The sequence below is a fragment of the Marmota marmota genome, unplaced genomic scaffold (assembly GCF_001458135.2).
Source record: "Marmota marmota marmota unplaced genomic scaffold, marMar, whole genome shotgun sequence".
Classification (NCBI taxonomy): domain Eukaryota; kingdom Metazoa; phylum Chordata; class Mammalia; order Rodentia; family Sciuridae; genus Marmota; species Marmota marmota.
Window position 1 is genome coordinate 31,376,460 of NW_026000142.1, and position 25,854 is coordinate 31,402,313.

Consider the following 25,854-nt stretch of genomic DNA (forward strand, 5'->3'; position numbering starts at 1 on the left):
AAATGTACTCCCTCAGAAAAATCCATACATGCAATTTCTTCAGCAAAACTGAATGATTAAAATATGAATAGTTTCACAAATTCACACTTACAGAAAATTGTTTTATTTAAGTCTATTTCTTAAGGTTTTTTCCACATGGAATATGAAATTATACACATAAAGTTATGTTAGTGTTGTTTGGGATTTTAAGGTATTTTAAAAATAATGATTATGATTTATTTAAAAGATACTTAATTGAGTACATGACAATCACTAAATATGACATTTGTTCCAGTGACTGATGAGCATTTTAAATCCCAAGTACTAAAACAATAAATGGAATTTTATGTACCTCAACCTTCTATACTTTTCAATTATGCATTTATTGGTAGTATTTTCTTTACATAATTGTGTAATGTTTTCTTTTTCTTATGTTGGCATATAAAATTATATATGTATATATGTATATATTTTATCACTTATGATGTTTTAAAGCATATATACATTTTAGATGGACTAAAAGCAATTAATTAACATATGTTTTAGCTCAGTTATTGCTTTTGTGCTAAGAACATTTAACACTCAATCTCTGTTTTTCAAGAATATAACACATTATTATTAACCCTAGTAACCATGTTATACAATAGATCCTTTGAACTTACTCCTTCTTTCTGAGAGATGCTAAATGTGAAAAAAGAAGTTATTTTTGAGTGATTAATATACTTCAAAGTTTTAAATTGTACGAAAGTAATTTCAAACAAGATATCATATAATTATTTTATGAACCAAAATTCTGGCCAAATTTCAGACAATCACTCAATCAAGAGTTTAATATAAGTACAAAAAAAAAATCTAAATATACATACTCTTCTATATATTTTTAATAGTCCAAAAGTTTAACTACCATTTTTTTCCTCTGTAATTTTAAATATAGAAAATGAGGATTACTACCTAATTCATAACCTTTAGTACTTGCCAGTTAATAAGTTAATATCCATAGATAGAAATGGACCACCCATTATACTATTTAAGCATTTCAGATTGTGAGATTTCTCCATCATATATGTATTTAGTAGACGTTTACATCACATCTGCATTCTTTTTTCTATTTTTTTTAATCATTTTATAAATAGCTCTTTTTCTCTTGGTTTTGACAATGCTGCTTATTTTGAATCCTCTTCATTAAAATACTACTAACACATTGCTTAATTTAAGCTTGAATTTTATATCTGATTCAGTTCACATTCCCTGAAATATGTTTAGCCTACAGGGCAGGTGAATAGCCTTCATTTCCCCTGAAAGAAGGCTATTCCATTGTCAGACCTCTAATTGTTTCCAGAAAGAGCATATCTGCAACCGTTAGTGCGGGGGTGACTGAAAATGTCATGTACCTTTAATACAGAGGAGCAATGCCCTTTCTTGGAAGGTTGGATGACCTCAAATTATTAAAGGATATTACAGAATTACATTCTAATAAGGATAACTGAAAATAGGAGTTTAAAAATTACTTATTTTATAACACTTTTATTCTCCATCGCCTATTCATCAAGATCTATATCAGTGTATTCTGATAAAGGTTTTTCTTATCAACCAGGGGTTGAAAATCTCATTCCCACAGGACTAGGCAGGTAACATACATGCTAAACTGTATAAAATTTGATCAAATGACCTACCTTTGAAAACACTTTAACAGGTCAAAAAAAATTTAGATAAATAAACAAAACTCCTTGCCAATGATTTTTCAATCTCTGTGATAGTGGAGATTCCCCTAAAACAGGATTTTTTTTTCTTCCATGTGCAAATTTAAGACAAATATTAATTACAACTTATTCATACAAAACAGACTTGTTCATAATGTTATCACAGATAAGTTTATTATTTTTAAAAGAAAAGAAAACAATGAAGAAGTTATATAGAACAGAATATGACATGGAATAAAAAGTAAGAATTTACAAACAGATGAAACTGGCTCCACCACATGAAGTCAAGGATTATAAATTAACTAATAACAAAAAACACATTTGCCTTCTCTGTGACAATTAGCTAACAATGTCCTTTACTTGTTATTTGATATATATATATAAACCTAATATAAAAGGATACTCATGGAGGATATATTTTCAAAAAAATATTTGGTTAATAAACAGGTAAAATATCTTATTATAAAAATTGGTCAGTATTCCAGCAGTCCCTTCCCCTCCCCTAGGACTTCAAAATCCTAATGAACTTTTAAAATAATTTATCCATATCTCATTTGGATTTGGAGAATTATAGATTTTTGACAGAGTTGAAAAACCCAGCTATTCGGTAGCCAAATGACTAAGAAAACTGAAACCACATACAATGCTGAAATGGTTATTATTCCATCTTGTCAGTCCACTCAATTTTCCACTGAAATTGTAAAAATAGTACTCTTTATGCTGTGAGAATTTGGTTAAAAAAATATATAGACATGGGTTTAGGGTACCTGACTTCAAGAAAATTTGGGGCCCACTGCTTCCATCTCTTCAGATACTATTCTGAGTGGCACTCAGTCCCAGTCTGTGTCCAATTTGGTTCTAGTCACATTTTCATTAAATGAATGTACACAAGGGTTTCAAACTTCCATTCCACTGAGCCCCTGTTATATTCTCTTCTGGGTACACAGACCTTGGATATACCACATCAGAGCAGCTTTGACCAAATCTAGACAGAAGCACGTGCTGGATGAACAGACCTACCATTACTGCTAAAGAGCTAATTTCATTCAGCTCCTTTCAGGTGATCCATGAAAGCAGAGTTGGAGGTAGGTGAGCTTAAGACAGCAGGTAAGTAAGCCCACTTTTAACTTTTCCCCAAAGGGATATCTCAGGCTGACATTTAAATTCAAGTGGATAGCTTGCTCCATTATTGTGCAGTAATCTGGTAATCATCAGATTGTAAAACATTGTGTAAGAATGCTCAAATAATTATCTATGGTTGCATTTGAATGAACAAGATGTTTATTTGTAATTGATTTGCTCCTATTAAGCTTTAATGTGAGTTACAGTTCTACACAGGGGAATAGAGTCCCCACACGGCATTCAGGTTCATTTACCTTCTGAACACTGAGGAATGTCACAGACTTCGTAGCGTACCTCTGGATTGCTTGTGAAACACCATGGTCCCCCTTCTTCCCCTCGAGGATTTCGACAGTAGTTTTCCTGTAGGTCTTTACCCCGATAGCTCGAAGGCAAAAAGCTAGTTTTAAAATGATAATCATTACAGTATAAGAGCATGCAACTTTATGTTTGGCCTATTAATTTTATGAATTAATAGTAAGATTTTTCTGAAAGTAAAGAAACCCTTAAGTCTCTTATGTATACTTTCATATATCTTAAATTCTGTCATTTCCATATATTCATAAAATACTTGAATTTTATTAAAGTTTACCTTACCGAACTTCCATATTCAACATCAAGAATTATTAGTATCTGGATTTTCTAAACTGCAAATACTCAAGCATGTAATTGGTGTATCATAAAAATACAATTCCAAAGCTCCAATGGAAGACAGCAAGTGCTTGGGCAAGGCCACTAAAGAGAGAACTGGGAAATCACTGCAATCAACTTCGACATCTCACCATTACCCTGCTTATGCAAGGTCCTTAGCTGTCTGATCACTGCTTTTCTTTTGAGGACTAGCACCCCCTTCTATACAATTGAGAAACAGATTGATGAAATAATATGAACAAAGAATACAAAACTGAATCCAATCTGGGCTCTAATGTCAGCTCTTTCTCTTACTAACTGTGACACCCAGCAAGAAAGGCAACCTCTCCCAGCCTGTTAGTTTTACTATATACACACTGAGTACAAACATATCCTATAACTTTATGTGGTTGTTTTAAGATGTTCAAAGGATGATGGAGTAATTGATAGTTGAGAAATGCAGCCTATGATTAAGCACATTCAACCTTGTAGTCACTATGATGTCATAATAAAGAACACAATTGCTTATTCTCTTCAAAAAATTTTATAGTATTGATTATAACTGGGACTTGTTGTTCCCAGATATAACTTCTAATAGTAAGCCATTGGGTGCTGTAACTTCAGTACATTACCTTCACCTAAAATTTCTAGTGCCTTTGTGATAGTTTTGTTACCAGCATAAAGTATTCCAACACATCAGAACAGGCCAAAGCCTATATATTCTTTTTTGTATTACTCATGGAATTGGACTCAATGATGATACATTTGTCTGCTAGGCTGCACAGAAAAATCATTAATAAAGGAATATACATCTGTAGATTATACCAGTAAAAAGCTTTTTTTGAAAATCATCTCTCATTTTCACCTTTCTATTGTGTATTTGCTAAAAAAAAAAAAATATTTCTGCTTTGCTGATCTCAGAATCTCAGAATTCTACATGTACTTAAAGTCCAAGGATTTCAATCTCTCAATAAATATGATTCAAATGTGTTCCCTACTCAGTGAAAGTTCTAATTATGAAATGGATATGCTAATTACCTTTGGCTGGTTATTAGCCAATATATACATGCATCATCATGTTTCATCTCATAAACACACAGACATTATATGTCAATCAAAAAGAAAAAAAGCATTTTTTAATGTTATGACACAGAATGTATGCAGGCCTAGGTCAGGTACCAAGCGATGTTTTGCAATAAAATTCTTTTATTTAGACATGAATGTACATACACCAGAGTCAAGTCCTCTGAAAATATAAATTAGTGCTCAAAAAGAAATAGCCTATTCTAAGAGACTTATCATTGAGTCAACATTTTCAATGAACCAAATTAAATATTATAAACACTATGCAACTCCAAAGTGTCTTTAGATAGTTTATAGCCTTACTTCACTAACATTGTAAGTGTGCAAAAATAAAAATAAAACATTAGGTCATAATTAAAGCTCATCATAATTTCACAGTGGTTTCTAACAGTTATTAATTAAAAAAAACTTTTTTTATTGTCTTAGCTCCATCATTCCAGAATATTTTTTAGTCTATCTTTTCTTGTTTGTGACACCCTGAAATTATTTTCTTTCATTTTTTTGGCCTATCCTCAAATTGTCATAGAAAATTTATATAATACTCATTTTTTGACAATCAAAACTGACTTTTGCTTTCTTATATTCATGAAGTCAAACTTACTTATGAAAATTCTACCAAAACTCTATAATATATAAAAAGTAGAGTGGTAAGAATAAGTAGTTATATCACAAAACCATATTGTTGCCTCATATATTTCACCTGACTAGTGTATGACATGGTCCTTAAACAATTTATCTATTGTTTTAATTTCTTCATTTAAAGGATAAATGGGACGAGCAAAATTACTATATGTTGCATTTTTCTGTCCTTTTAAAATTAAGTTTAGTGGCTTTAGCACACATTCAATACACACGTATTCAATATCCACAGTCTTAAAGAGAATTTTTAAATCCATGCATGCACGCACACACACACACACACACACACAGAGAGAGAGAGAGAGAGAGAGAAATACATATACATCTTTCTAGTGGATTTGCAAAGCCAAAGAGAAGTTATTAAGTAGTGAATGTGTCAATCAATAATTTAATGGAGGAAAAAAAAAAGAAGAAAGGAAGAGAGATAGATAAAGTAGAAATTAAAACAAGATATGGTCAAAATTTGAATAAAGTTTTCCCAAAAGACTTCATAAAGTGAAAAGTTGGGCTTCTTGCCACAATTCTGAATCAATCCATATCAGATGCCTCTTTAGAACATTGAGGTTAAAAAACAGTGTGGGGCATCTCTTTTCTTCATTCTTTGGTATATTTGACCTTTTACCCAAACTGGTTTTCTTTTGTGTCCCAAGACGGTTAGCCTGACTTTCCTCAGCATCCCATAAATGGTCAAGGGATGAAGGCTGGCCCTGCCTTTTCACCTGTGAGTGTTCTTGTGACAAATATTTACAAAAGCCTATTTCACACAAGGTCTGTGCCGGTCTGTAGGCTCTGTAATAAGCTTTTCGTCACACACGTACTATTTTTAGTACTCTGTCCTTGCTGTTAGCAAGGCTTTAGGAGAGAAGAAATATTTGAAATTGGGTTATATCCAAATATATTTTGAAATATATACTAGGTCTTCTGGGTGCTAGCCTCCCTTTCTTTTCTTTAATATAAACTATGCTCAGAGGAAACTTTATCAATTCCATCATCTGCTTCCTTAATGAATGCTGGATGGTTAATGAAGGATATAGATGTAGATATCAGGTCACCTGATTTTCTGGTTAAGCTTCTATATACTAATTTCATCATCTATCATCATCTTTTCATTAAGCCACTTGTAAAATATTTCAATTTAGGGAGTCAACAGTAAATCACTCCTTCAGACACAAACATAGTTCTTTTTCTATTTCCCGTAAAATTGGTGTTTAGTTAACACTTAAAAGCATTAAGCTATCAAGCAGATATTCCATAAGCTGCTAATTGATTAAAATTAAATGTTGCTCCCATTGGATACAAAAATAATTTGATTAATAATACAATATCCCCTCAGCCATAAACTTCTATACCACAAGGAAATGTTCTTTGGTAAATAGCTGATTAGACTTGAAGCCAGTTCCCAGAGAGATACATTTCGCATTTACTCCTCTAGCAAAGAATCACAATCATAGAGAATTTGGATTGAAATAAGACCTCTGCTATGTCAGTTCAATGCACTCTCTTGGACTAAGGTAGGATTGATTTCAAATGCTATTTCTGTGTTTGTGAAACACTTTGATCTACCTATTTAAATAAAATGTCTTCTTCATTATGCAGATCCTTAAGAAAAAGTCAATTATACTGCTCATTTTGTAACATAAAGATAGTTTCCAAGATATTTCCATGTAACTGTTACAAACTAACTTGAAAAAATAGTTTTCTATTATTAAAATGGGGCTGGGGATATAGCTCAGTTGGTAAAATGCTTGCCTTGCCAGCCCAAGGCCCTGGGTTCAATCACCAGCACCAAAAAATAAAATAAAATAAAATTGTATTTGGATGTTCTATTATTAAAATACTGTCAACTGGTTCAGCTTGGACACTGAACTAGGTGGTGTAAACTAGGCAAGATCAGGGTTTTGTCCTATTGAGAAAGAACTCTTTCTTTATATGTGGGACAAATAACTAATCTCTGTTTACTAAAGCAAAATCAACCATATCATAAACGTATGCTAATAAAAAGCAGAATAAAATCAAAAGTGTATCCATCAAGGCCAAGTCATCATTAGTATTGCAACAATGTGTCACAGACTGTGTCCTACTGATAAGCCAAGTATTTTGTGCCCTAGAGTTGTTACAAGCACAGGTTACATAGTGATACTGATTGGGCTTATCACTATACTATTTACTATTTACAGAAATACACTAAGGTTCTTTATGCTACAGTGTCACCATGTATATTAAATAGAACTAAAACCCACTACAATGTTTGCATGACTGTGTGAGATACACCAGTAAACTGCTCAGCAAGGCACTTGCCACTGGAAACTGAATCATCCAATGTATTTACTAACCAGAGGAGAGTTGTTTCAAAACAACTTCATTTCCAGTTAAAATTATTTGTGAAATACATTTGTAAAACCATGTCTATATTTAGTTCTCTGGTAGGTATTAAATACATATATTTTTCCTCCACAATGATTAAATCTAATGAGCCTATGAATATTATGTTTACCAGTCTTTAAATAGTACTCATCAATTATAATAAACACAATTCTCTTCAGTGTAGACATTTAATTTCCAATTTTCTTTATCCTTTTTTAGACAATAGTGAAGGGAGTAATTCTGAGGTATGAGTTATTAGCTGTGCTTCTCAGCTTTGGTTGTGCTTTGGAATCATCTGGGGAGCTGCCAAAAACACACTGGTATCCCATTCCCCCAAGGGATTGATTTAACTGCTATGTTTCTCCACATGGTAAGATTCTTCAAGGGCTTGCAATAGGTGATTTTAATGTGCAAAGTTGGAATCCACCAACGTTAAAGTACCCTTAGCCTACATAAGGTCCGAGTCTGATACACTTTGATTTATCACTATCAACCCTTTAGCTACATAGTGTTTTCTCAAAGGCAAAAAGAGGAAAAATCTTTTTTCCTCATAACGTATATTTTCACTATTTGTTCACAAACATCAAGATTAATAAATTTAAGCATTAAAGTAAGAAAATGCAGGCCACATTTTAATATAACTTTGTTATTCTTTTGGTAAATATCAGTCATAAGCCTTGATTTCTTACAATTCAGCAATGTTGACCAAGTTTTCATAGAACTGTAAAATCATTCACATGGACTAATGTGAGATTGTTAATAGGCAAAAGACAGAGGCCACATCCTCTTTTCTTCATGCTGTTCTTACCTGTGTTCGTGGGGTATCATGGAATTCCAGGGCTGGCACTTGATGCCACTCTTGGTGATAGACACTGTTCCCTTGTAGCTGCCTCCTTTACCAATGATGCAGTTCCTAATGTAGTCTATTGAAGAAGCAAAAGAAAATGTTGTAAAAATGTGTCTTTTTTTAACCTTATTAATATTGTGTGGGTTTTTGTATGCTGTATTTATTAAAGAAAAAAAATAAAATTCCATTTAAATCTGTAAGAAATTAACTCTGTTCAACTATTTCAAATAACACAGACATGTTTTTCCTAAAGCTTCTACTATCTTCAAAATAACATATTTCAGAATAATCTAAAACAAACAGGAAGACTATTGAGAAGCTTTAATTTTGTGAGTATATTAAACATAGATAACCACAGAGATCAATCTTTATACTTAACACAGAATAATAGTCTATATTCTCAAGTAGCCAGGCCATTGTGGTTTGCTCATGTGCATAGTCTAAAGAAAATATTAAAAATAAAAATTGATTCTTAAACTTTGTTTTGAATTCAGAAGTTTAAGATAACAAAATTAATTTCTTTTTTTAACTAGGTAAAATTGTGTGATATATATATATATGATAATTATATTAGTTTGATTACTATTTTTCATATTTTCTCCAATATTTAAGCTGCTAAATTACAAGAAAGCTGAATTTTAAGAAGCTGCATATTTCTATCAAATAATAGTACTATAGCTGTTAACAAACTAAAAGAAAGAATGAATTAGAATGCTCTTAGGTTAGATTATGAGTTGTTTGTGGATTTGCAGAATTATTAGAATATGTAGAAAGATTACCTTATTTTCTACCATCAATTTCCTTTTAATTTTAGTTAAACATTAACCCATCAACACAAAAAATCTATATATAGTATCAAATAACCAAATTTAATAGGACACATCATGTTTTTTTGAAAACACTAATTTTAAAATAAAAGTTATTTTCATGTGTATAATCCATAATTATTGTTTTCTATGATGGGAGATTTGATTTGTAAATTGATATTTATTTAATATTTTATGATTTAATTTACATAATTCTGCTTTTGAACAATGTAAATATATTGTGAGTTCAATATCAGACCACCAGAAGAGAGAAATTAACAAATAATACAGTCTAAATCCCTTTTTAAAAATGTTTTAAACCTGGCTGAGATTGTGGCTCATTGGCAGAGCCCTTGCCTCGGAATTATGAGGCACTGGTTCAATCCTCAGCACCATATCTAAATAAATAAAATAAAGATATTGTATCCATCTACAACTTAAAAAAATAGAAAAATACTTTAAACCATTTTTTATTGGTACATATTAATTATACCCTCTTTAAAAATTTTTTTAAACTATATGATTAGGTATAGATCCAATTTATTTGTCCAGAATCTCCATATTTTATTTCTTATCAATTCACTATAATAGATTAGATATCCAAAGTTCTTAAAATTAAAAGTCTATAAGCTAAAAATTCAACACAATACAGGGTACTTAATCTAATAAGATAAGGAGATACTTTCTAAAATAGGAGAATAGGAAGAATACCAGTTCTAAAAGATGCCCCTTCAAAAACGCCAAAGAGGAAGGAGGACATCTAGTTTATAGAAAATTGGGGAAATATTCTAAAAATAGGGTACTCCTTTCATCAGGCTTAATGGATGAATTAACTGCAATAACATATTATCATATAATGGAAACATCAGTGGGGAAAAGCAGGGAGACAGGAAGTGACAGATGTGTTATTTCATATTTTATTTCATTATGAAATATTTAGGAAAATGTCAGTTACCTTTGTTTTCATAGAGGTCAAACTCATGGCCGAACTCTTTTTTTACTCCACTTGACATGCTATTGAAAGGCAACCAGAGGCATCGTTTCCTTGTTTTATCAAAAACAAAAGCCCTGAAAAAAAAATATCTGAATGAAAAGAAGGAATACTACTATTTATATAATTTTGAAAGAACAGCATATGGTTTACCAAGGAGGACAATATATAAAAACAGAGGCATTACTGTATACTCATAATAAAATCATAAGTAATTTCAAACTGACCATTTTGATGCCAGATGAGGAAAAAAAAATGTTTTGTAGGTATGGATTTTATATCAAATCAAATGCTATTTGCAATGTTCTCATGTTATTCCAAATTACTTGTAGAAAAATAAGAGCTTAAACCAGCAATGTCAATATGTAACACAACTACCTGGTTATCTGTGAAGACTTTTTATTAAATACCCACCAGGTTAGATTTTATTTGCAGTTACATACAAATTATTTGAGATATCGGAATGAGGTTCCAAAGTTTGTAATTGTACTAAATAGATTTTTAAATGTATTTCCTAAGGTGCATTAGACAAATGACCACTTCTGGAGATTCTCCTAGGAAAGAATGTTCTGAAATCAAATGTTTAAGATTTTTCACATATAATATCCCTTCTTGGTGAGTCATGATATACTAGAGATTATTGAAGGCTATAAAAATCTTGCTATGAGGATAATTTTGTTTGCTCAAATCACTATTTCCTAAATAAGTTTTCTTGCATAGGCATTTTAATAAAAAAAATGTAAGTGTTAGAGAATATGCTTTTGATGTATCATCTTAAGGAAAATTGCTAAAACGTGTCACTCCTACATAACCATAGCTAAGAATCATACTAGATTTTGCTGTTCTGGTTCATAAAATTTTTATCTAAAACAAAATGATAAATACCCCCAAAATTGCTAAAAAAAAAAAGTACTTTTTATTAGGAAAGTGGGTAAATGCTGGGATCCTAATTAGAATAAGTTATACTCTATGTATGTATAATAAGTCAAAATACACTCTACAGTAATGTATATTTAAAAGGAACCAAAAAGAAAAAGAAAGAAAGGAAGGAAGGAAGGAAGGAAGGAAGGAAGGAAGGAAGGAAGGGAGGAAGGAAGGAAGGAAGGAGGAATTAATGAATGAAAAGTATTGGTACAGAGTTCAGAGTTTTCAGTTGCTAATCTCATTAAACCTTTCTCTCATTCCGTTATAACAATATATTCTCTAAGAATAGCATTTTAAAACGTTGTTTTACACATCCATATGGAGTGTTTGAGACTGTCAATTACATGGTTGTATTTTCTTTCAAATATTATTTTAAGAGTTTTTAATCTGAGCTTTATTTAGATTACCATATTGTTTTAAAAAATGACTTTTTTCTATTTTCTAGTCGTTTTATGTCTGGAGGGCAACTTCATTACCAGGCAGTCATGGCTAGAAGAAAAAAGACTCCTGTTTTCTTAAGTCAGTTCATGAATTTGGAGAGCTATTTTCTGGAGAGCTTAGAACCAGGCATTCTGTCATCTTTCTACCTAGCAAAGAGGAACGCAGTTCCTATAACATCAACACTGTTGATTCCTGCTCAAGAGGTAATAGTGTTTGAGAATGTTCTATACCTCTGCCTCACTTTACACAACTTTCTTGATGTTTTCCAAGTAGTGTGGTTTTCATCACTTTTTAGTCCTATGACAACTCTGGAAACAGGATTTTTTTGATTCATTAAGAACCAATGGCACTGTCCAATCCCAGAGCTCTGAAGTAGCGCGTCTGCATTCTGAAAATAGGGTTCTTTACGACCGAAGTCTTTTTTTTTTTCTTTCTTTCTTTTTTCTTTTTTTAAATTCCTTTTTAAAATTTTTATTTTAAAGTCTGAAGGAGAAAAAAAGGTCGTCCCCCTTCAACCGTCGTCGTGGACTCTGTCGACTGGCCTCGCCCCTTCGTCGAGGTGACTAGGCGCTGTGGTCACTGTCTTGCACGTGCCGGACGCGCTCTCAGGAAAGCCAGGGCTCCCGAGGGCAGCTCCACACCATTTCATGTATTTTTAAACCCAACTCCTAGCACTGAAGATGTTATTAAAAAAAAAAATGATAAAAATTTTAAAAAAGAAAGAAAAAAAGAAAAAAGAAAAAAACCACAAAGATGAAAAATACCTAATCTCTAATGTGTAGCAGTTACATATTTACCAAATAATGGACTCAAAAGAAATAGATGTTTGAAGAGTGCTTTATATATTAAAAATTGCTTTATGTTTTAAAAATGATCAATGTTTTGATTGTTTTGCAAGGAAGAAAGACAATGGTATAATAACATACCCTCCAGTATGTTTTTAAAAAGTCTATGGACATTGTGCTCCCTGCCTGCTCGATCAGGAAACCTGTGCATTACATTTTTTTTTTAATTAGCTTTTTAATGGTTTTATCAAAACAAAAAAAACAAAATTAAAAAAATAGAAAAAAAAAAAGTCCTGCAAGATTGCAGATCAACAAAAGCTGGTTTTACAGAGGATCATGAACTATGCACAACCTAGGTTCAGAACTTCCCTCAAGCTTAGTAGTGCATCTAGCTGACGACCCCTCCTCAGAGTGAGCATCGCGTTGCCAGTACATGCATCCTACATATTTGATATGCATATCAAATATACGTGCGCGTGTGTGTGCGTGTGTGTGCGTGAGCACTCAGTCATACAGCTCCCGTGCTGCCATTTAGCCCTGAGTCGTAGAGAAAACTCCCAATGTTTTAAATTTGGGGAATGGAAGAAAGAATCTGTTTATTTGGGGGTTTTGTTGGGGATTTATTTTTCCTTTTTTTTTTTTTTTTGACCTTTTATTTTGAATTTAAGATGTCTGTAACTCTGAGATTAAAAAACAAGTTTGTGGCTCTTAATGTTTTTCCTCATAGAATGTGGTTGTTGAAGAACATGCACTGAAAGTTGCTTTCAACAGTACAATGCTTTGTTGAATCTTAATAAATGGCAATTTTTTTCTTGGCAAAAAAAAAAGAACCAATGGGCTGGGGTTGTGGCTCAGCAGTAGAGTGCTCGCCTAGCATGTGTGAGGCCCTAGGTTCAATCCTCAGCACCACATAAAAATAAATAAATAAATATATTGTGTCCAACTAAAGAATAAATTTTAAAAAGAACCAAATTTCAATATGTCCTTTCAATTCTAAATAACTGCTGTATTTAGTGACATGTGAAAATTTTACCATTAATGGGCAGAAGAACCTTGTCTGTACGTACGCAATATTACATGTGGTTTTCTGCATAGGTCAACATATATTTGAATATAAAATATAACTCAACAAGAATTTGATAAGAAAATCTCAAACTTTATATAAATGAGATATTAGAGTATTTATTAATAAGGCCAACGTGACATTTTCAAAGCAGCAAAATCATCTTAGCCTCTACTAAATAAAACAAAGTAAGAATGATGAATGTGAATATTCAGTGTTAGCGATACTTTTGTTACTTTTAGACCAAGGAGAATATGTTTTCAGATTTATAGTTAAAAATCAACCATGAAATACAGTTATCCTTTTCGAACCCTGAGGAAGAAAATACAATGCCAACCTATTCAATTGCCAAAAGAACATCTAGATAAATCTACAGAGCTGAGATGTTGACTGAAAGTAATTTTTCCTAATTTATTTCTAACAGTCTCAAGGCTTTATATAAAAGACGGGGAATGAAACAGAATTAAATAATTGTGTTAATTGTAGCAAAATAATCGTACAAGCAAAGTCAATTCTCACTCCCTTTGCCAGGAAATATTTCCCTGAAAGTAATAGCTTGGCTATAGAAAAAGAAAAGAGATAGTCCTTCTTATGTCTAAATCTGTTGAAGACATTCTTTGGCCATGTTTTGGTTTAGATATGAGGCCTTCCCCTGAAGATCATGTGTGAGACAATGCAAGAAGGGAGATTAATCCACTGATCTGGATTAACTGGGCTATAACTCTAGGCAAATAATGTATGGCTGGAAGAGATAGGTCATTTAGATTATGCCCTTGGGGTTTATATTTTGCCCCTGGTAAGCAGTGAGCTCCCTCCCCCATCCTCCCCCACTCTGTTTCCTTCCTTGTTGCCATGTCTTGAACTGCTTTCCTCCACCATGCTCTTCCCCCAATATGTTTTGCCTCACCTCGGGTCCAGAGTTATGGAGTTGGCCAACCATGGACTGATCAACTCTGAAACCATGAGCCAAAATAAACTTTCCCTCCTCTCTGTTGTTCTTGACACATTTTTTTGGTCACAGTATGGAAAAAGCTGATTGAAACAATGCCCTATGCCTGCAGGTCTATAATGTTCATTCCTCGAAGACTGACAAGATAAAAGTAGTACTTCTTGTCATGACATATTGCTAAACCCTGTGTTCACACATTCGGTGTCACTATTCAAATGTAATAAGCTAGGGTTAAAAATTTCAGAATTTTACACACAATCCTGTTTTTAAAAGGAGATAAAATTGGGAATGAAAGAAGAGAAATAAATGAAAAGAGAGAATTTTTACAAAGAAGAATAAGGAAATACACCTCCTCCTGGCAGTTTGGAAGACTATTGAGATGAAATCATCACCATTCTGGCCCCAAGCTATGTCTTATCCACTGGGATCACTGGCAAAACAGTAAGAATTCTTCCCTATGAGGTCACATGGAGACTGGTAAAAGATAAGAAACTGTCTAGTTCAGTCCCCTCCAGCCTCCTTGAAATGCTCAATCATTTTTCATGTGAGACTTCATCATCACTATCCCCTAACTTCTTTTAAACAGGCTCTGCTGCTGACACCAATCCCTCTAGTTTTTTATCTAACTCACTCAACACCTTTTATTTAAATCCCTGAAGACAACTGTATAAGTTGCAGTAAATTTTGGCTGTTGCCCAATTTTCTTCACTTCTTTTGCAAGGGAAAAGAAATGGTTTATTCTTAATAGAATATTTTTTAAATGTTGGAGAGATAAAAGTCAATTTAATTTGATTTTAGTTAGATTGTGCATAAGATGAGAAAACAAAAGAAAAAAAATCAAAAATCAAGGACACTGGATTTTAGAAGGTGGTTTTTGTACTCTTTCACTCAAGCCATACCTCCCTCAACTGAAAGATACATTTTCTATTATAATGAGGTAAATCTAGAATTCAATTTATTTTAATGGGCAAAGTACATATTTTGAATACAAAAAAAAGAGAGAGAGAAAAAAAAAAGTAAAACACAGTTACAATGTATATACATTTATGTGTACACAATATTTGGGGAAGTATCTTAAGAAGGAAATTCAAAAACTTACTTGCAAGTGAATGGAAGTCCTTTATTCCTAATACATCTATTGGCACATTGGTCTGGAGTATTCATTTTTTTGGTTTTAATCTTCAGTAATGGGTCTTCTTTGATTAGAGTTGTCTTAGCTGACTTTTTGAATTCATGGAGTGTATTTCTTCTTTTCTTCTGTCCCTCTATTAATTCAAAAAATAAAAAATAAATATAGGAGAAATCCTTGTAAGGCTTATATAGAAAAACAAGTGCTTAAAGATTACCTATAGCAATTTTATTCAGTAACATACTAGATCTCCAGGACTGGGGGGTGGAGTGAGTTAGGGAATAGTTAAGAGCAAGAGAAGACTACTTGTCATATGGAGTCACGGATCTACATTTCTTTCAAGTGAAGGATGCATTTCAAAATAAGAATACAGTTCATGCTAAAAATAAATAAATAAATAACCCTATGGAAACAGTTGTTAAGTAATTAGGATGCAGTTCACCCTAAAGAAGTTATATTCTCCCACCAGCATGCAAGCAAGCATCTGTGCAAAGACCATACCATGCCATGCTTCATAATTAAATTTTCCATTTTCTTTCTAAAATTGGTTCTTCTGTGAATTGAGTGTTAATCAGTAAGACAATTCAAAGTGAGAAACTTTTCACTAAAAAACACAGTGGACAAATTCTTCTGATCTGCTTTTGAAATTGTTTCATACTTTTCATATTTTAGCCCTCTCTTCTCATTTACAACATAAATGTTTTCTGTGCTTTAGGGCATTATCTCTTACTATCACTGAACTGTTTGTCTTGAGATCAAGCCAAATGCTGTAAATCAAATGTATGTAAAACTTCATCCTTTAATGTAGCAATATCATTTTTCTTCATGAAAATATAAAACCCTAAGATAACATGAACCCTCCTACTAAAAACCTGAAAAACAGAACCAAAACATCCTCTAGTCTTAATCTTATGGATAACTTAATAGTTCAAAAACGTATTGCTTTATTCTTGGTTTTCCCAAGTCTAATAATGATCATCATCTTTATAATATGGATCAAAATATTTTATAGATTACAGCTGTCATATAACAGGTATGAACATGATTGGGCCCCTTTGCCTGTCAATCTCTTGAACATCCTTATAACAAAGGCAGTAATGATGCCTTCATTTTCAAAGCAAAGAAACCAACAACCAGGGAAAAATTAATTGACGCACTTAGAAGATCTCAGATTGAAAAGCCAGCTGCCCGCCTTCAGAATTACAACTCTGAACTACTCGCCATGCCATCTTTATCTAAGAATTGTCAATAATGTCTGCGGAAATATGATTTGTAAACACTGAAGATTTGGTTCACAGCTATCAATTCAGAAGAAACTTGGATGGTAGAACAGGACATGTATTCCTGATCTTTATGTGGTACAAATGTGTCAAAAAAAAATGGTGAAATACTCTGTGTAGAAAATTTGGAAATCTGGCTAGCAGAGTGAGGTACCAAGAATGGCATCACATCCTGAGTTTGCCAGAAACAACTGGCTCTAGTTGGTTTACTAAACATGCAGATGCTATTTATTAAAGTCTCTCTTAACCTGAAGCCCACAATAAATAGAGAAAGCATAAAGTATTTTAAATTTCTGGTTCTCTGTAAAACTTTAAAACAATCTCCTAAACACTGATGTAATTCCTATAAGGATACTTTCATTTTTCTTTTTCTTCTTTTTATTTTTATTTTTTGCTTTTCTTTGCCCTTTAAGATAGAATGGCTATTGGGCTATGGTACAATAGATATAGGTTAAAAGATATTTTAACATAAAAATTCAATCAACCAAATGATCTATCAATGCTATTTAATGAAAATGGGGCCAAATGCCTTGTATAACATTGGCAGAGAGATGATAATTCTGGCCAAATGATTTAACTACCTGAACCATTAATGTACCAATTAATTTACAAAATGAAAAATATATTAATAGTGAATGAAAATGAATTATTTAAGCTATACTCATTAAATAAATATTTGGAAATAAATTTATAAATTTGATAAAACCATGTGCATATGCAAATTTTTAGTTTTGTTTTTGAAGTTGCATCTCCTAGCATCAAAAAAGGAAAAAAAATAAAGAAATTTTATCCTTTAATTTCTGACATCAGAGAATAAAAGGCTATTCTGTTAAACAAAGAAGACATAATTCTTTTTCAAAGTTTGGTTTCTGTCACAGACCATGTTAATCGGAGATAAGTTTTTCCATTTAGACTTTTCACTTCCTTTGATCTTACATCACTATTTCTTTGGTGATCTGAAATAGTTCATAGCATAATAATTTGATTTCCTTTGCAAGGCTGAATATTTCCCAGAAATAAATACTAGTTGGTTGATGGAGAAAAATCTACTAAAAACACTGTTCACCAAGATGGAAAATCGATATATATTTCTCAAATGAATTCCATTGACTAAAAATATAAAACTAATTTTTCCTGATGTATAATGTATTTATAATGTATTTATTAAACATGTCAAAGTGTAAGAGAAGAGCTTAAAAATACATTTAAAAAGTCTAAGACAAAATGAAATTCCTAATATAGTTTAGTAATTATCATTTAAAATAGAACTCCTGATCAAGGGTCTGGTTTGCTTTCTTAATACCATGCAATATGAACATAAGAAATGAGGACTATTTTGAAGAAAGGGGGTCACTGTGAATTTCTTGGTTTTATTTAATTCTACAGATCCTCAGCTTCCCTATTGAAAGGTCTTACTGCTGTATCACATAAAATACTCTATTCTTGCTTACTGGTCAGTTTTCCATGGCTAAAGATCAAAAAGTATTCTGAAAAACAAACCAATCTATAATTTTCATTTATTAGATCATAAATAGAAGTAAAAAGCTGATCTGGGGCTATAAAGCTCAGCAGGGACAGTCAGAACCAGATACCAAGCCTCCCTCCTCACTACTGACTCCTCCTGGCATATAAACTTTGCCTTATAAGTCATTTACTCTAGGTCAGTAACTAAGTACAAAAAATATAAAGTTCAAGCTAGTTGTATATCAGACAACCCACGTATCTATAAAATCAATCACTTATTCAATAAGAGAAAATTCAAAACATAAGTCATTGGAAAACAGCATCTGAAAATAAAATTTCTTTGCTGAAAATAGTTGCAACTTTGCCTTCCATATGTATTAACAACTGATGCTTGTTTTACCAAAAACAGTTAAAAGCCAAGCTTCATTTGGGAAGAAACTCAAAAATATCTTTGGATCAGATTTTTTCCTATTATTTTTGTGTGTGACTGTTAGTTGAAGTTTATAAACAAAATATTGAATTGAAATCAAAGGGTAAGAGATCACTGCAAATTTGTCATGCTTTCCTGTATTTTAAATCATAACTCTTTTTTTTAAAAACTTCTCCCAGTATGGGAAAATATTCTGTAAGCTATATTTCCTGAAGAACCTAAAGTCCCTATTTTAGATCTGAAATCATTAGGATGCTAGTGAAAACCTACAAACAGAAAGCGGGGTCAAAAGTATCAAGGTGCTTGAAGAAAGACACATTTCTCCCTCTGGTCCCAGGGTTTCACACTCATTTCTCTCAGTACCTCATATATTTTCCTCTATATGGACTAACCATTGACTTCAAAGGAAAATCGTGCAAGGAAAGGATTTGCAGGGTGTGAAGAGAAGAAGGAATTTGGCTCCACATATTCTGAGAAACCTACCTCCATGATTAGTGATTAACAGTTTGAAGTGGCAAGATGTTAAGATGAAAGTATAATGAGAATTAATGGAAAGAAAGGATTGTGGCTGGAGATGAGAATCACAAATAAAAGTTCCCATCTCCACTGTTAGAATCAGGGCTCAGAAGTCACGAATCAACAATCATCTCCCCTTCTTTAGAAAAGGTAACCAAATCACAAATAAGGATGACAAAAGGAGATTGGTCAGATTTAAACCAAATGTAGCTTTTTGAGAAGCAATATTATAATCTCTTCCATGGAGATTTATAAAATGAAGTGATCAATGGGGCTTGACACGCCTCCTTAATATTTCTCTCCATCTCCTTCCTTGTTCAGGGTTTCATTGATATAGAAACCCCATCCTAGTCTCTGATGTCACTGTCCACTTCTGCCTACAACTCTGTCCACATAGCAACTGAAGTAACCACACTGAAGTAGGACTTCAGTCAAGCATCTTGTCAATGCAAAACTTTCACCTGCTGCCCACAATATTCACTATAGAGACCACATGTTGTAGCCTGTAGGCTTTTCATTCTATCTCATCTCACTGTTCCAGTCACAGGCCAGACTCCCCCTCAGATTCCCAAATGCCTACTGTGACTTTCCATGTGAAGGTCTTTCTGGGGCAACGGTGATATTTTCTCACCTCTACACTTTTAGCCACTTTTGTCCTCCTAGCATAGGTACTCACCAGGGTACCACTCATTTTTCATACTTTTGGATACCATATACCTCCTAACCCTGCTTTGATTCACTAAGCTAGGAATGAACTCTCAATGATAGTATAATAGCATTTCTAAACAGAGGGTTTTTTTTTTTAACCTATCTTAGCCAAACGATATTTTAGAAGTACATTTCATTTGATTTTACTGCTTCTGGCTTCAATATAAGTAAAAGAAAAATAATTACACATTTCATTCACATAGACTTGGTGGAATCTGATCTCTGTCTCTTAACTAATGAAGATATTAAGACAATTAAGGTATTTAAACTTCAATTTTTCCATGTAAAATAAATCCAATAATGCCAATCTTATTAGAACTAAATAAAATATACTTTAGAACTTGTTCTATAACAGTTGCTTAAAAAATATAGGTCCCTTCCCCATTTGTTTATCTTTATGTTACCCAAAGACTCTTGGACATTAGGTACACATTTAATGCTTCTTTTGTTACAGAAGATTGGATGTTTGTTTCCAGTGTAAGTAGAAATGAAGAGAAGGTAATTCAATCTCCAATGACTCCAATAAGGATCACTTGGATCAACCATATTGAACCTAAGAAACTTTTCAAGAAAGCATCTCCATGATGCATTCTGTTCATCATTGTTGTGAACTTACAGTACCCACTTCTTTTCTAACAGTGTGCTAATTTGATATAATACATGAAAAAGTACAATGAAAACAAAAATAAGTAACAACAACTCTACATGTTCAATTTTAAAATACATTAAAAAAGAACAAGCTTTATACGCTGTAAGAAGACTACCCAGTTTTCATTGTGGAAGCCATTTTTTTTTTTAACTATCAAATTAAATTTGCCACCCAAAAATGGCGGGCCCTCTTTTGAGTATAATTTTAGCATTATCCACTTCAGGAATTATTCATAACATATATCTGTAATTCTCAACTGGCCTCTCCTTGCCTGCCAGCATACACTTGGGCTGCTTTCTCCCTATAGTCAGGAAACACAGTCATTTCAACATTAGCCAAAGTGAAATATAATTACAAATGTATATCTCCTGCCAAAACTTCGTAATGCATGCCAAAAACAAATAGACATTGTCTATGGTTAATCTACTGTTTGGGTTTTCCACACTGTGCTCTCCTTGCATTAACACAGATGATTTCAGGTAAATTTGATTCTACTTCAGCACAACAAATTATAATCTTTTAAAGGGAAAACCATCAAAAACACTAGCCATGATTTCAACTTTTGCTCAACATCCCCTAAACTAGTAATGACTTATATGAATGTATTTTAACATGACACATCTCAAGAATGATAAACTGCTTGATGTGCATGAATTTCTTTCTCACCTCCTCACAGATCTTACCTACATGACTATAAATTGACCTGCTCCAAACAGTTTCATTTTCCAAAAGGGCCACTTCCCCAAATAGAAGAAAGCCAGGTAGGCTAAATAATTTTTCTTATCACTTAGCAAATTCTTGAAGTTTTCAACCATTGTATTATCTCAGAAAGGAGATCAGAAGTCTGATAAATTCCATACTTTACTTATCTCAAGAGATTCAGCCAGTTCTGTTTTGCATTGTACAAAGCCATGTCTGCCATCTGGGCATGCGTTCCAGTCTTTTATTCCCCTGTGCCTACCCTGGACGTTCACTGCCTTCTACTGTTGGCACCCCAGTCACCACAATGATAATACACCAAATACAGATGTTTCCTCTTGTCCTGATAACAAGAGAAAACTTCCCACACCATAAAATGAGATCTCTAAACTTCCAGGCACTCTGAATGCCCAAGCAACTCCTGAGCAACCTGCAAATCCAAGGAAGAAAGTAGGAGCCTGAAAGGAGCAATACTGCATCTTTGATCTAAGTCACACACAGTTTTTGCCTCCCAGGCACTGCAGTTTCAGGGGGAAGGCATTCCATGCCCAGAAAGAATGAGAACTTAGAAGAGAGGCTTTCTCTTTCATTTTTATAACATGCATATAATCTGAGTTTAATTTGTCTGCTCTAAAGGAAAACCTGTATAACGTCATAATTTGGCTCTGCATCTTGACTAGATGATGTGGGGTAGTGAATTGTCTTGGAAAATTGTCCTCTGGAAAAAACTGAGTCTCTGTTGGACTGACCAGTCCTCTCCCCTCTTAGGACCAGACTCTTCAGCTTTTTTAATTTGTCCAAACCAACAAAGTTTCAGCCAGTCTTAGTACTTCGTTCTTATCCCATAATTCACAACTGTTAGGCTAAATGAGATGAAGCTGGGTTGGTGGGGGTAGGGGGAAGAAGGGGTGCTCTGGGGATGTTAATTGTCATTTTAAATGCTTTTCAAACAGAAAAAGAATGTCAAAAGAAAGCATAATGAGAGGTTTGGAAAACCCATACCACACACTGAGTTAAGCCAGGATGCTGGGAATAGAGAGAGTGTGTGTTAGAAGAAAAGGGGAAGGCTAGCAAGACAAGAGTTAAAATAATAATTATAATAAGAAAAAAAAAAAAACTAACCTGCATAGGGGATGGCGATGGGAAGCAGAAGGAGATGTAGGAGGACGTGCTGCAGCAGCAGGACTGGCAGAAGTTTGGTCACCCACATGGTGCTGCGGGACGCGCTGGTGGGTCCCACTGGAGGAGATGCCCCGGTGAAAGAATCCTGTTCGCAGTCAGTGCCTAAAAGAGCCAGTCGGCTCTGAGCTGCTTTTTATTGCGATGAGCTAAGTTTGTTGTGTGATTAACTGGAAAGATCTAGGTCTGAACTCCCTCTTACGGTAAGAAACTGTTTAACAACAGCCCTTTACTCTCTTCCAGCCCCTCCCTTCCTCACTCCCCCCACCACAACACCCAACAGATCCCACCCCCCACCACTCCCCCCGTTAAGAAAGAAACTTACAAAGAAAAGGTCACCTGGCCTGAGGCCAGCTCCAATTTGGAAGCTCAGGCTCCAGATCCTAGTGGCTCCTATCCGAGTAGGGAAGGGAGGAGCAAGACTCAACCCAATAGTTAAATCAAGGCACAGGCAGAGGACCAATTCGCTCAATTTAAACAGGAAAATACATGTGTTTACATATCTATTTGGGAAAAGAGGAAGGGGAAGCAGCATAAGAAGAAAGCAAAGAGCTGCTTTTCTGCCAAATGTGCCCCAGCTCCTAATCTGTCTAGTTTCACTGCTGGGGCAATCTAGGGATTCAAATCACAGACTGGTTCAAATCACACCGGTTCCCTGGGGTTTTAAAGACTGGGAGAGAGGTGGGAGGGAGGGGAAGGAGCAGAACCCTGGCACTTTCAGCCTAGGTAGAGAGGGGTTAGGTAAGAAAAGGGTGTGGTTTTGTGAGACAAAAATAAATAAAAAAAACAACTGAAGGTCTCAGATTGTCTAGTGTGAGAATCACCTTGTCTGATGGGCTCAGGGCAGGCAATCTTTTTCAGACATTGTGCCAAACTCCCAAATCACCACAAATATACCCAAAATAACTTGTCTGATTTACTTGTGATGGTTCCTATTAAAATGTCTAAGAGAGAGTCATTGTCAATTGCTTATCTCTGACAGGTAAATATTCCTTTGGCAATATGTCCTTGTATATATGTACATCCATATAACATATATATATATATATATATATATATATATATATATATATATATACACACACACACACACATCAATATGCATGCATTTTCTAAAAATAACTTTAACTGGAAATTTCTCAATCTATTTTAATTCCTGAATAATAAATGTATTTTATATTTCTTTTCTCTAGCTCTGTTCTGCACACACCCACCAGCTTCCTAAAGTTGAGGTACAAGCTTGCATGGGGGTGGAGGGGATTCATAAGTATCACATTTTGATGAGATCATTGTCTGGACTTCTCATTTTATTCAGAAGATTTTTTTTTCTTTACAATTTGAGGGGGGATGCTCTGATTACAGTAGGCAACAACTTCTTTATCTCTAATGGATTTTGAGGAGTCGTTGCCTCTGTGTATCTCCGAGATGGATACCCATAAGAACCAGCACCACTGTAAGACAGGAAGGGAAAGTGAAGAAAAATGTGGGAATGACTCCAGAGCCCAGCACAGCTGTACAGAAGTCATAGTTGGCAAAATCAATGTCAGTCACAGAATAGCCTTTTCTCCCCTCCACATGCAGCCTCCCCACCCCCACTTCCAGAGAAAGCAAAAGAGTAAGAAGCAGGAAGGAAGGAAAAGAGGGAAGAAGAAAGAGAGGAAAGAAAGAAATAGAGTAAAAAGCAAAGTAAAAATAAAGAATGAAAAAATGAAAGAAAGGGAAAGAAAAAGAAAAAGACCTGCCTGATACTTGCATACATTTCTGAGATGGGATATTTAGGGAAGGGAAGGAATAAGAGAATTCCTTTTGAGGAGTCCATTTTATACTACCTTTTCCTAGTGCTCACCTATTTCTTTTTCATTTTTGCCTTTATCCGAATACATGTATGTACCATTTTGTAAAAAAATGAACCCAACTACTATGTATGACTATAATACTCTAATAAAATGGTTTTTAAAAAGACTCTGTCAAATTGTTTCATGGTTGGATGTCTGCCAGGCTAACCACCTAGTCCTTGGGTAATGGTTCTTGTGACTCTACTGAAAAGAATTCAAACAAAACACAGAGTTGTAAGCAAAAGTTTAATAGAATGAGAAGTGAAGGTAACATACAGCATGGGGTATGCACAGACCACCTCCAAGAAAGGACGGTGTGCACACAGGGTTGGAGATTTTAAGGAACCTGAGTCCCTTGTTCTTGCTTCAATTTCTCTTTTCCCCTTAATGGGTTTATTACCCTTTGGATGGCCCTCAGCAAACTTGCCTTTTGAGGGTCTCAATATGCTGATCGTCGGGGTGATTGGGTAGTTGTGACATAGTTTTACCATAAGGGAAGTTTCCAGGTACTTGGTCACAAGAGAGGATGGGAACATTGTTCTGGAAACAGGTTGTGAGGGAGATCTTGACATACCAGACCCTACTTCTCTGATGCTTATGTGTTTCAGTTAGAGTCCCTGGGATTTAATTAATACTTTCTTCAAGGGGTTATAATTCTCCACATCTTGGGGAAGGTTGGGCATTCAGCTCTCATTCCCAAATGCTTTCCTGTTTAGATAATGATCCCTGCTGTTTCAGTTTTATGGCTCTTGGATTTTTCTTGATGCATGGGCTTAATATCTCCCTCTACCTAACTGTTCATGGCTAACTAATCTACTTAACATTTCCCTCTTGAGGACAAGAACCCCTAAACTCTTTAAGATTAATTGACTGTGACTAATTATGGCTGATTCCTGATGAAAGGTGCAGCATTTAGGGGAAGGAAACCCAAAGTCCTTGCTTTCTGCCAGGTGAGTGAGGATGGTCCAAGGGTCCATAGTAGAAGGAGGAGTCATCTATTGATCAGTGTGCTATATTCCTTATAGGAGCTGGGGAATAACAATTGTCAAGTAGTACTGGGGGACAACGGGCAAGGCAACATATGAAATACTAGCTAGGATGATTTAAAAACAAGTCATGAGAAGGTCCTTCCACCAATAAGAGATGCCAAACAAATTATTCCAATAGTCTAGAAAAGACAGGGTTGAGTCCTCCATCGGTGATAATTAAGTTTTACTCACCTGGACAATACCAGAAATATTGCCAGGATTGCCAGAAATGTATACACAACACGATAGCACGTTCCTCCTTGAGCTGCAGTTAAAACATCAAGAGTCATCTGATTTTGGAATACAGCCTATCTCATCTTTGTGATTTCTGAGTTTAATAATTCTATTCCTTGAGCTGTGTAATTGAGAGTCCTTGTGTGTACTTAGGATTCTACAGGCCAAATTACCTCTTTGACTCTTAATGAAAGAATAAATATAGAGGCCAGGTGATCATACCAATGGAAGGCTCGTCTTGTCCATTGGTGTTTTAAATTTGCAGTGTTAGCAGGATTGGTTAGAGAGGCTGCCCATTGCCCCTGCAGCTCCCAGAAGTATTTCATTTGTCTGTTCAAAAGTAGCTCCCTCAGTGAAGCATCAGCCACAGCCTGGAGTGGAAA

The 25,854-nt window shown here is 34.2% G+C and overlaps 1 protein-coding gene across 3 annotated transcripts in view; it reads right to left on the reverse strand.

Annotated features, from left to right (window-relative positions):
- The window catches only part of Hgf (hepatocyte growth factor), a 91,405-nt gene extending 68,551 nt beyond the window's left edge, over nt 1–22,854 (reverse strand). The window contains exons 1-6 of one of the 3 annotated variants that reach the window (XM_015488414.2): nt 22,700–22,854; nt 22,318–22,479; nt 15,420–15,585; nt 10,123–10,235; nt 8,323–8,437; nt 3,056–3,198 (exon numbers count right to left, since the gene is read on the reverse strand). In XM_015488414.2, the coding sequence (XP_015343900.1) occupies nt 3,056–3,198; nt 8,323–8,437; nt 10,123–10,235; nt 15,420–15,585; nt 22,318–22,405 (625 nt within the window). In that variant the 5' untranslated portion in view covers nt 22,406–22,479; nt 22,700–22,854. Of the gene's footprint in view, nt 1–3,055; nt 3,199–8,322; nt 8,438–10,122; nt 10,236–15,419; nt 15,586–22,317; nt 22,584–22,699 lie in introns of those variants that run through there. The other 2 variants (XM_048786231.1, XM_015488415.2) reach the window with 2 other exon arrangements.
- Between the last annotated feature and the right edge of the window lie 3,000 nt (nt 22,855–25,854).